Raw genomic sequence first — 13020 nt, forward strand, 5'->3', positions numbered from 1 at the left:
AGCTAAACATTAAGAAGCTTGAGGTTTTTTTCATATCAGTCAGGGAAGGCCTTAGAAAAAGCAGAAGCAAACCGACAGTTCCAGTAATGTGAAGGGGTTCTAAACTGAGAGGACAACCAAACAAAATGAGATTTAATCAAGCTGGCTAAGAGAAGGCTCTGACAGAAATGCATGAACGTGTGTCTGGCAACAAAACTCCTGATGCTGTTAGCTGAGAAATATTACACAGTTCTAAATCCACGGCAGTAGTGGCTGATAGAAGAGGTTACAAACCTCCACGGATAGGCCAGTTCTGAGGGATTAGGATACAGACAAGTCATCAGTAAGAATCAGTTCCTGACCCTGAAATAGAAATACGGTGTGGTAGGTTGGGAGGAGTCTCTTTTATATCTGTTCTTTCTGATAGGATCAATAGCTATATATTAGTAGAATCAGTAAGACTAAATATATAGCAAGAGGAGACTTGAGAGACTTTAAATAATAATCATATTTCTCTTGGCAATATGGAAGGCATTTTGAAGCTTATAATGAGGAGAGAAGAAAAATTAAAAAAAAACCCAACAAAACAAGGAAATTCCTATAATATTCTTCTAATGATTCCTTTCATGATTTCTATCACTCACTTTTATTTCCCATTACAGACTTTTATTTCCCATTATAAGTAAGATAGGTCATCAAAACCACCTACTATGTCTCTGGTCTTTACTTTCTGTGCAAGGTAGATTAAAAGAAGGTGTATTATTTTCCAGACATCTTTGTCCAAACAGCTGAGCATTTGTATTTCTCTACCTGACACTAAAAAGAAGCTGGAATTCATAAGAGCCAGTATACTGATCCCTCAGTTTGAGATATATGAGAGCTGAAATTCAGTCTAGGTTATGAAAAAGTTGGATCCAAAAGGGAAAGTTGCAGCATGTTCTTTACATGTGCCTAAGGGAATTAAAAGTATGCCCTCTGCAAAACTCTTCATCTTCAAGGAAGTCTAGTACAGCAGAATATTTTCTCTGGACAAGTCACCCTTTAAATCTTTACAGAGCTTGTACATAGATTTACACAAGTGCTTTTGTTCTAATAGAGACTTTGTCATTTTCCCCTCAATTCTTCTTCAGAAACATTTTTTTTTCCAAATTTTCTACCCTTTTACTCTTCAGTGAATTAGAGTGAAATATATAAAGGAAGATAAGGCAATTATCTGAAAAGTATTAAGTAAGTCTATTCTGCTTTTAGACAGGATTCAATTTTAAAAATGTATGTTCAATTGTATCAAATTATTTTAGGACATATATTAGAAGAACAACTAAAATGGAAAACTTTCCAAATAGAGATGAAAGACCAACTTTAAGGCATGAACAATAGAGGAGATAAAAATGCTTGCTTCCAGAAGTTGACCTGAAAATGGGACCAATCTTTTCTCTGCTTTCCTTCTCTCTCCCTCAAATCATCAATGAAAAATATCAGGAAAGTGAAATATAGTCTTAATTTAAATACTAATTCAAAATGAATATAAAATCTATCAGATATATCAGAGCCAAACAATCTATTTTGTTTTACAAGCAAACCAAGAAAGTGCTTTGCCTTTGGCTTTTAAAAATATCTTCATGAGGTGTCTAATTCCTGTTAAAAATTAGACACTTTCAACTGTTGAGACATCAGTAATGCTGCTTCCTGCTGGATTTTAGGATTTTGTCTAATTGCACTCCAATGCTACGACAGCATCCCAACCTGACACATCATGAAACACTGAAATCAAACTTGGGTATCCTGCGCTAAGAACAAGATTCCAGGTGTTTCTCATGTCACAGACCAAAAGCGCTATTAGATCCCTCTGTCTTTCATTTAACAACTGGATGGAAATATCTTTTTTTTCTTTTTTTCTTTTTTTGTCTGTTTGGCTATTGCAGGCTTTTATGTGCGCGTTTCTACTGGAACTTAGTACAGTTCCATAATTTTTTTCAGTAACTTCTGGATAATACTCATGATATTATCTAACTTTGTAACTCCACATGAAGTTCATAAAAATCCTATTATTTACTACCTATACAAAGAAATACAAATACAAGTAAAACATCATTAAAAGAGACTGAAACATTTATCCTGATTCTTATCTTCAAGTAAAACATTAAATTTCAGTTACAAAAGGTAAGTTTTAAAATTTTATTTTATTAAATAACAGAGACATATGAATAACAGTTTCAAAAGGATAATGAAAAAAGATCAAAGAAAAAATGCTGACTTTGAATTTTTGTTCAATATTTCTGAGCAAACCAGAAGAGATTTCAACAACTTCAAGAAAGAAATACAGCATATTACAATCTAGAGAAACAATCCAAATTAGCAGTTTGTTGAATAGTGCCATGTCAATTTTTACAATATCCCACAAAGATACACTGAAGTTCTGTCAAGTAGAATTATTTAAATACATCTTAAAAAAATAAACAGGAATTAATAAACCATTTCTTTAAAAATATAAAAGCTATGAATCTAAAGTTCTCTTTTAGTATGTAAGAAATTAGATGTTTAAATGTCTCTTAACTTCACAAGTTGATGCAGTTTCAGATTACTGATTTTTCAAAAATAAAGCAGCTCCACATTGAATCCACTGGTCTTGGTTTCCTCCACAAGGTACATCAATATTTGTCACCACACGGTCTCTCTCCACACTAGAGTAGACTGGTAAAGATATGCATTCCTCTGGAGAATATGGACCATATGCATCCTGTCAATAGACAAGCTCTTAGTTATCACATAAAAAGACAACAAAGCATGAGAAAGCAATATTCTCCACTGGCATGGTATCTAAAGTGAAGATACAGTTTGGACACTGCAGCCTTGGACAAGGAAGTCTTCATTCAGGGCACTAAGGTGAAGAATTGAATGAAGCAGAGACTTCAGGAAAATCGCTCTCTCCATAACTCAAACACCAGGAAGGAAATAACAGGGGTGATCCTATGAACTACATATAAAAATATTCCTTCAGCTAAAACCCTCCCAAAAATCACACGTCAAAAGTGTCTGCAAACCAGGCTAAGGGAAGCGCAGATCAGTTTCCTGCAGAGAGAAAGTTGCCCAGGAGCCTCCCCAGGGTGTAGTGTGGGGAGCACCTCTCCTGGCAGGCTGGGGTGCTGTGGTGCCTGTGCCCTGGCAGAGACCCTACTGCCCCCTCCATCCCTGCAGCAAACCCTGCCCTCCTCCTGTGGCACAGCCCCTGGTGTCATCTGAGATACCTGCAAGCATCATATTGCAGGAACTACAATCCAAAAATCCTTACCCTACATGTTCCAGGCTACTTTATTGAACTGCTCCTCTCTGCTGTCTGTACTACAAACTGCCTTGGATGGTTTCCTCCTTGGGCTTTGCATGGGGCCTTGTCCATATGTGTGACCACAGAATTGAGCTCAAAGACTCCATCAAGACTTCCTACAGCACTTAATTTCAACCCATGATGTATTTAGTTACTACAAATAGTTCAGGGTTTGATTCAACTGATATATATTAAGCATGTTTTCTGTCAAACTCAAAATGTCCCATCCTGTCAACAGGAAAATGTCAAATTTTCAAGAACCAAGTAACAAAGAAGCACACTTGTCAGAAAAGAATTTTAAATAAAAATGAGTGTCATTTTAACTCAAATCACATCAAATGTGAGTTAGTGATGCTCCAATATTAGAAAATAACTAAAAACAGGAAAAAGGAAACATGCAAACAATAACCGCTTCAAGCACTTTGCCTTGCATGTGAAGTATAAAGTCATTACTGAAGAATTTTTCTGTTCCTTGTGAAAATCAACTTCTCCTGTCTTTTGGACAACAGTGTTTCAATCCTTGCAGAAGATTTATGTGTGATAATATTTGTATAGAGTAATTTATAATCAGGAACTCAGCTGTTCTCAGGACTGTACTTAGTCCATTTATTCCTTTGTTAACACTACTGAAGAAAACAAAATGCTGGCCAGACTGAGAGTAAAATGTTAATCAGAGAATTTAAATTCTGCCAAAGCTGGGAGCCAGAAGCTGGCCAGTTTGCTTTCAAAGACCTGGTTTTACACTTTTTAGGAATAAAATATCTGTTCCTGTGCCTTTCTCAATCCTGCTGATGTTTTAAGGAATCACATTATTGGAGGGTTAAAGCCATTCTGTGGAAGTCTTTTTAAGTCACAAATTCTTATGTCCTTGGCTTAAGTACAGTCCAAAAGTTCTCTTTGTCAGACTGCCTCACACACAGTTCCATCCCCTTTAGTGACACCCTTCACAGCATGGGATCCATCAGTGGATTAAAAATGAAAAGGACCTTCACAGTTTAATGTGAGAATAAGAGAATAAGCTTATGAGAATAAGCATGAATATGTGAATAACCATAGTGTTAATAGCTAAAAATATTATGTTTAGAGCACTGCAGGATTTTGAGGGGATTCTCTCAGAGAAATTCTCTAGGTTGAAGTTAAATTTGGTTGACAATTACTTCAAAGCATTACATTATACATACACTCTTGCTCACTAGATTTCAAAAGATGCATTTATGGAGAAAAGAAAACAAGTTCCAAACCTAAGAATTCTAAGATAATATGTTCAATTTTATGCACTCTTCTCCTAAGGAGAGGTAATGAAATTAAGGAAAATGAATGATATCCAATTCTGCTTTGGTTTCTGAGCACAGTATTTGATTATAGTCAATTTTTACAGTGATTGTAAAACAACTCAAGGGTAGACCAATTCAGAAAAACTCTCTTTAGAGACACTTTGTATTTAAAAAGTGGGCAGTTGACAAGTTATGGTCTGTGTTTTATAAGAACTATATTTTTTTCCAACACAAAGATGCCAGTTGCTATTCATTTCAAATATAACTACATTTGAGAAAGTTTAATTCATTGATTATTGAAGTATCTCAATTTTTAATTTTATGGATAAAGCTCTCTGCTGATTTCACATATAACTTTTGGATCCTACCTTTGGAGTTTAAAAAAATAGTGTTATTCAGAAAAGTACTAAAAAATCTGTTTTATTTCAAACACAAGATAAATGTCTTTCAGAACAATGGGAGGACTACTTTGAATTTTCATTTAAAATGTGTTTCCATTTGGTGTTACCATGGAAAAGCACACATATTACCAACCTCCACCATCCACCACTGAGCCAATATATTAGAATGTCTGTCAATTCAGTATTTATCCCATGCACCACCTCTCAAGTAAATTAGGAATCTGTTTATTTATCTGAAAAAACCAAACCCTCTAAATACCAAAAAACTGAAAAATCTTTCACTGGTCAACTTTGAAAGAGCTTTTGTGATCTTTTCATTTTTTGTCCTTTTTTTAAAATTTTCAGTATTTTCTTTCCTAACCAAGCTGGGAGCAATGGTGCAGCTGGTGGCTAGCATTTACTTCTGTGTTCAAGGTCTAAATCTGTCAACCTTTATACTTCTAATGCTGTACTATAATATAATGCTCTATTTCCCTTGCTGGAAATAACAATGAGAGAAAAACCAAGTTGGGATACAGCAGTGTGTTAGCAATGGAGCTCTTTGCATATTATCTGTCACAATACAGAAAGGTCATCATGGTGGTCTAGGCTGTCTCTAGAGTCACACTTGGACAGATTTATCCCAGATGTCTTCTGATGGGATGGGCTTCCTAAATGTGAGACGAATTCCATAATAAGTAATTTTTTGTTAAAAGACACAGCCTTGAATATATTCTATGTGACTTTTTGAGTTATTTATCAGCAATTGCTATGCCAATTGGAGGGCAGAAGCAGTAACAGTTTTTACTGTTTGGATTACTTTCTTTCATCTTAAAATCTGCAAGCACTGGCATTTTTTAAAATTAGTATAAGTAGGTGAAAGGCTTTCTTTGCTTACAGCTCACATCATGTTCTCTCTTTTTTATTGCCGCTGCATTTTGCTTCAATATTTAAAAAGCAAAGAAAATACATTCTAGGAATGAACTCCCAAACACATGTATATATTTACTCATAAAGGTTTGAAAACATGCTAATGTTTTTAAAAGACAAAGAAACTAAGGTATGACTGAAATAAAGCCCTTGCCTTCATCTAAGCAATATAAGCTAAAGAATATAAACAAAATTACAATAACTTTCAGTTTTAAATAATGTAACTGCTTTTCTTAGTAAAGACTGTGATTTTTATTTTGAAATGAAAGGAAAACAGGTCAGCAACATCACAGTGAAAAGCTACTACACAGAAAAAATAAAATTATGGGTCTTGAAAGTTTAGGGCTTTTAATAATTTAGTACCTGTGGAATCCAGGCCATGTAACAAGGGAGAACAGATGACACACTGGGAGAATCATGCAGATTTTCTGAAAGTCGATTTCCATCGAAACGACAACCTTCCAGTTGTAAGCCACTGATCTGCCATGGAAATATAAAATATTCAAACATAAATAACAGAATTAAAATGTCAATAATGATTACACTGTGCTTTAATAAATGATGAACCTTTTTACTGCGACCAAATTTTTAAATGACAGGAAATTAATTACTGTTATGTTCTTTGTGAGAATAGGAAACATGATTTAAAAGCAAGATCTGGACCACACTTCACTGTGAACTTCCTCTGATTTGGATTCACATTCTTTGAAATGCCGGAGAAAAATACCTGTAAATGTCATTAATTATGAAACTGCAGTTGCCTGGAATTTCATTAATGGAATTATGATAACAACAGCCAAGTTCACAACCATTACAATGTCAAGAAAAAGAGAAGAACAATCACTGCAATAAGCAGGACTTCCTGCTTGGAAGTCTGAGTCCAGCTTTCAAAGAATGGAATGTGCAACTACAGAGCTTCAGCAGAGGCAAACAAAATATATTGAAATAATATGAGAGAAAATTTTATTTAACAAACTCAAAACTTCTTAGACAAGCATTTTGCTGTTTTGCCAAAAATTAAATAAGAATCACAGATGCTTCTTTAAGTAACTATGCAGTGCTTTATTTGCAACATCTTTCAAGTGTTTTCTTTTAATTAAGTAATTTCGGCCTCTGAATTAAAGGTTCTATTTTTTCTTCTCTGGAGTCTTCCATAAATTGGTGACATCTATTCTAGATTCCTTTAAAAATAATTCCAATATTTGCTGATAGCTTTATTTTCCTCAGTACAAATACTACTAGTTTGCTACTACTACTACTACTACTACTACTACTACTACTACTACTACTACTACTACTACTACTAATAATAATAATAATAATAGTAATTTTGGCCTGCTGAAGTGACAACTTCCATTTTAACAGTAGGAAAACTTAATAATAACTTTCATTCAGCTTTTCAAAAGGCTAACTATCTAGCTGCAGCAGATATGTAACAGAAGCTACAATCTGAAAATCATCTGTCTGTTACACTATTGTACTAAAGCCTGAATTAAATTTATCATACTGAGGTTAACTTTCACCAAATGTATAGTTCATAAAGCAGTGCTGGAATTAGGAAATACAATGTTGCTGGATATTGGAGAAGTGATCACATAAGGAAAATGGAAAAAAATGTCATTTTCTAATATATTTTCCCTTGCAAGAAATTTTGAAACATCCATCAGATTGCATAAAGGAGTTAAAGTATGATGTTACAATGAAGATTAGTATCATAGATGAAATGGATATAATTTCCTTAGGTAATTTTAGTATTCTAAAATTATGTATTTTACACCAAAAGATGTAATTAAACAGTAACACAGTGTGGGTTACTGTCATGATTGAAAAGCAATGCTGTCCTCCCCAGTGTTAGGGGTTTTTAATTAATAATATATTAAGTGTAAATTAGCTAAGATTACATTTTGCATTTTTAATTTCTAGTTATTCTTTTGATTGTAGACAGGCATTACACTTCAAGAATTTGCTTCTTTAAACTCATATTTCTCTTTTAACACTGGGCTGGAGAATCTTCCTTACAATGTGCAAGATGCAGATGTACAGCTTCTAATATGAAAAAAAATATTATAAAACATGGCATTTAAAAAAGACATAGAACACAGCTGTGTTCCTCCTTGGACAGACAGTGACCAGAGAAGTGACAATGCTCTTTAGAGCAATCTGTGCTTCATACAGACTGGACTAACAGCAAAACCACCAAAGCTGTGGATAACCTGAACCAAAACAATCCCAGATGGAAAGTTCAGAGTAGACTTTTTGTCTAACTTTCACACAAATTTTAGAAAGATTCATCTCCTATGTTATTCTTTCCATCCTTCTTGCTTTCTGCAGGGAATATTTTTAGGGACCACAGTTTAATAAATAACTATGGCAAAGTTATTGGACAAAGATTGGTCTGATGAAGAGGTTTTAAAATTTGTTGCTAGGATGTTCAAAGGTCTGGCTATCCTGAACATCTCTGAAAGAAATTTCTATAGAAGTGGGTTATCTATTGAAAAAATTTTTCAGTGCACTTTTCTTCTTCTGATATTTGCAGTCCCTTTGACATTACAGTTGTGTAAAATACCATTTGATCTCCTGGAAAACTTCTCCTGGAAACCAATGGTAGAAACTCCTTTGAAGATTAGGACCAAATTTTTACTTTTATTCAACATGAAAAGACATTAAGAAAAAAAACCCAATAATACTAGAACAATGTACTTTCTATACCATTTGACTGAGTACACCAATAGCCATGTTTTCATTTCTATAATAAACATTATAGAGAAATTACAAGTACTATAAAAGACTTGAATTTCACAGCATCTGTAATATAATCATAGTATCTTTGAAACTCACCAGAGAGTAATGGCAGAAGTTGACCATAATTTTTAACTCTTTCAAAGAATTTGGCAGTTCATAGTTATCAGTACTAGTTTAGGTTCAAAAAAGCTATTTTTACACATTACAGACTACGTTTCTTTAAAATACCTTTGTAGAAAGTGTGCTGATACCATGGTTTAAAGCACATCTGTTTCCAAATTTCAAATTCTCTGCAACAGATCTTCCCTTACTAATTAATGCCATAATTTTCCACGACATGATCCAAACTGCAGCAGACTTTGGGAAGTCATATTTTTCACTTCGTTACCTCTACAGGCCTCCATCATTAATTTATTGACATTTTGGGATGGAGGTATACCGTAAAAAAATACCTCTCAGTATGCTTTTAATAATATATCTGTCAGTTGCTAAGAGTATAGTTTTGATATTAATACTCATATTGCGGATTTGAGACTCTCAGTAATTTTTTATTTTTTACTATGTATATTAAGTCCTACCCAAGGACATACTACTTACTACCCAGTAAGTTTCTTACCATATTTCTTCCTTTCTTTCACTCTTTTCTACAATACAGAAAATTGAATGCCAAAAGGAATGACTACCTGCTGTCGTGAAACAGCACAATCAGTGCACAAAGCAAACAGAAAAGAAGTATTTGCATATCAATATGTAATTTTAGTCCAATAGCCATACATTTTCAGTACCTTTTGTAAAAGCAACCTGGAGTGACATTAAAGAAGATGTAATTTCATACAGATTGATTCTAAGTGATATTGAGGAAGGTGTAATTTTATACAGCTAGATCCTAAATCAAATATTCATCACATATTACTAGAGGAGATCCACTCCACATCATACATCTAAACCATCACCTGAATTAACACTGATAATTTAGCATCTCATTTGATAATTCACATAAGACTAAGGTGTGTTCTTGGCCTGATTTTTCCTCTGCCTACTTTGCAGTTTCACTGACAGTTCTAGAACTGCACACTTCTAACTTACAGATGATCATAGGGTAAATTATTTGTATTTTTAGGCATAGTAAGATCAACCATCTACAATTGCTGAAGCTTGATGCCATTTTTTAAAATCACAGCAAGACCAAGAAAGCATTTTCATCATACAGACTACAAGGAGATCTCCTTTTTTCCTTATCATAGAATAAATTCTAAGTCATCAAAACCTTTTAAAATAAAAAGTAAGAAAAAATCTTGAAGAACATGTCTTCGAAGCCTGACAATTTTCCTAAGAAAGTTATATGAAGTATGTGTGACTATCAGGTTTAAATTCACCTGTATTCCTACTTGTACTTCCTTCAACAGAGACATTCTATTAGGTTTTTAAGTATTTGTTGATTCAGAGACTTGAGCAGAACTCTCCAACACCCTGAAAGAGAGTCCCCCAACTCTGTGAGTACAAAATCAAGTCTCTCGGTGGAGTTAGTTACATAAAGTGAAATAATACCATTTGCATCAATTGAGACTGATAAACCTCAGAATAGCCTATACCATGGTCTGTTTCCTGCAGGGGAGTCTGGTAAGCTACAATTTCTTATTTAGGTGGGATAAAACAAGTCCCAGCTATCTCACCACAGTATGTGTTTAAGGACTTATTATTTTTGCTGATAGAATTCTCTTTTTTTGAGTTCCCACCAGAATAGCTTCCCATTGAACAAGGTTATCCTGAATTCTTGAAACTGCCAATACAACATTTACTTTACCAGTATTAAAATTCATATTGCTCTGGTGAACCAACCATAATGTACAATCCAGAGGATCCTTATCAAACAAGACACATTTTAGAGAATTACTTTTCTGAATCAATGACACTTTCATGCCCTAGTTATAGCCTCTGTTATATATAGCTTTACTAATGGGAAAGTTTCTTCTCAGTTCTCCATGAACATGAGGAAGGACTTATGGTAGAGAAATCTAAATATTCAGCATTGCAAAGGGTTCCAAAGCCTTTCCATTCATCAAAGATTAAAAGGAGCAGTGAAAATACTAGTGATTTCTTACTAATAGAGAATCAATGAGTATTTCTCTTAGAGAGGAAAAGATAATATTTAAATCAAGCGAAGAAACTTGACAGGACTCTTATATTACGCTAAAAATAACCAATCACCTAACTGTTTGTTCTATTCTCAGGGCAGAGAATTTCTTCTTAAACAAAATTCTCTTTTGATTTTAAATCCCTCTTAGAACATGACACATTCTTGTAAAGCAATAGATCATATACATTAACCTTTTGCCTACACATGATATAGACTGCTAACAGTGTACTTTAACTAGCATTGACAAAAAATTGCCACATAAATTCTCAGACAGTAAAACATTTTAAATTTCAGTCAGAAGTTTAATAAAAACTGGAGTACTGTTACAAAATTCTTTCCTCTCACTCTATTTGCCCAGAAGCTCCTTCAATCTGGCAACTGTAAAACACTGTGATATTTTTTAATATATGAATATACTGAGTTAATGTTATTTAGGAGTTGAGGTACTTGACATTGACTTCTGACATTTTTCAAAAATGTTAACACGGTTTTGAAGAACTTCAAGCTCCTACAGTCTGCAGCTGATAGCTAGCCTACTAGAATGACTGGTCTGAGATGTGAAACTGTTTTGACTTACTGCTATGGCCTTAGAAGCCTTGGCTGAATCTGTAACCTCAGATCATGTGATTTGCAGGTATATTTGTCATATACCAGATTTAAACCAAGCCCTAAAAGTTCCCTGGTTTATTTATCTCCAACTTCTACAGCCCTCTCTTCTCATGCTTATGAAATGAAGCAGGCAGGCATTACTTTTACTTAAATATCAAAATTGAAGAATTTTCAAAATTACATTCTCTAGTTCAAACAGGAATTAATTCAAAAAAGTTCAAAAGACTGCACTGTATTTAGGGCAGATTGGATGATTACAGTTATCTTTACTGGCTTTACAATATATTGTTATTTTAGGAATATGAAAACTTACATATTCTGTATTAATAATTTTTGACAGTGTCAGAAGCCAGCTCAGAACCTTAATATCTCCCCCACCCTTGTGTCTGTCTGCATTACTAGACTAGAGACTTGTTCTCTCTCTCTCTCTCCTAATGCAGCAATCTCTGCTTTAGCTGCATGGACCCCACAGCTGCTGGTGAGTGTCCTGCATTGAGCACAAGTGTCTCTGTGGGGATGTGGTTTTAAGGGCCAAGCTCCATGCTGAACACAGAACGTGGAGCTGTGCAGCATTATTTTGGGATCAACATACCTGTAGGAAGACAGCACAGAAAACTTACTTTGTTAATTCCCTACAAAATTAAGTATAAAAAAGGTGCACAGAGACCTGTGCTGACCAAAGTGGCAGTTTTACCTGGAATGTTAAGAAGCTAAATTAAACCATTTGGGGATTCATCTCTACTTTGCTGTCAAAGCAATCAGTGGTGACTTTATGGTTGCTGGCTGTAGGCTTAACTAACATTTAAAAATTCCTGGGTTTTTATAATATCAAAAACTAGTCATCTAATAGTTTACTTTGGTTTATTTCCTTAGTAGTCTGCTTCCAGTGATTAAAGAAATTTTAGCACATGCCTTAGACTTACAGATTTACATTTTTATTTCCTCTGGCTACCAGCCACTCGTCTATCTGGACAAGAGCAAAATTCTAACTCATAAAAATTGCAGCTTCAATTTTCATCTAAGAGGTGGTTGAAGAGAATGGAGGAATAAGCTTAATTTTAAAACGACAACAGAGACCAGGGAGAAGACAAAAGATAACTGCTTTCCTTTTCTATTTTCTGTGGAATTTTGCACTGTCATTTTAGTAGCTGTATACCATTAACCAGCCTTTTTACCTCTGGTACACCAATTATTTATAGCTCAGTTTTCTAGGAAGTTTACGGACAGATGACTTGGACTATAGTGATAAAACATCCTCATAAAATACTAGTAAAACATCCTAGTAAAATACCTTAACTTGTAGTTTGCCTTCCTCTATTCGCCCTTTCCATGAAGCTGTAAATTTAAGACTGTCCACTGAACACCTCATTACTCTGCAATGGAAACACACATACAATAAATCTTACAGATGTGAAACAACAGGATATCAAACACAAAACCAAACTCTATGTATTTTCAATGTGCACCGTATGATACTAAGTCTTACTTTGAAGAAAAATACATCTCTAACTGAAAAAAACCCCAATAATAAGTATTTAAATAGGTAACAGCTACTTTACTTCAAGGCAAGAAATAAAAAAAAAGATGACTGATGACAGCAATTGACATAACTTTTTGGCTCTGTGTCCTCAAAATGAAATAACCATC

The 13020-nt window shown here is 34.3% G+C and overlaps 1 protein-coding gene across 1 annotated transcript in view; it reads right to left on the reverse strand.

Moving 5' to 3' along the window:
• Positions 1–2154: 2154 nt before the first annotated feature.
• Positions 2155–13020, reverse strand: part of DYNC2H1 (dynein cytoplasmic 2 heavy chain 1) — a 143167-nt gene continuing 132301 nt past the window's right edge. The window contains exons 87-89 of the mRNA XM_005417800.2: positions 12665–12746; positions 6249–6365; positions 2155–2716 (exon numbers count right to left, since the gene is read on the reverse strand). Of these exons, the coding sequence (XP_005417857.1) occupies positions 2558–2716; positions 6249–6365; positions 12665–12746 (358 nt within the window). The 3' untranslated portion in view covers positions 2155–2557. The remainder of the gene's footprint in view (positions 2717–6248; positions 6366–12664; positions 12747–13020) is intronic.

Source organism: Geospiza fortis, unplaced genomic scaffold (genome assembly GCF_000277835.1).
Source record: "Geospiza fortis unplaced genomic scaffold, GeoFor_1.0 scaffold16, whole genome shotgun sequence".
NCBI classification, from domain to species: Eukaryota; Metazoa; Chordata; class Aves; order Passeriformes; family Thraupidae; genus Geospiza; species Geospiza fortis.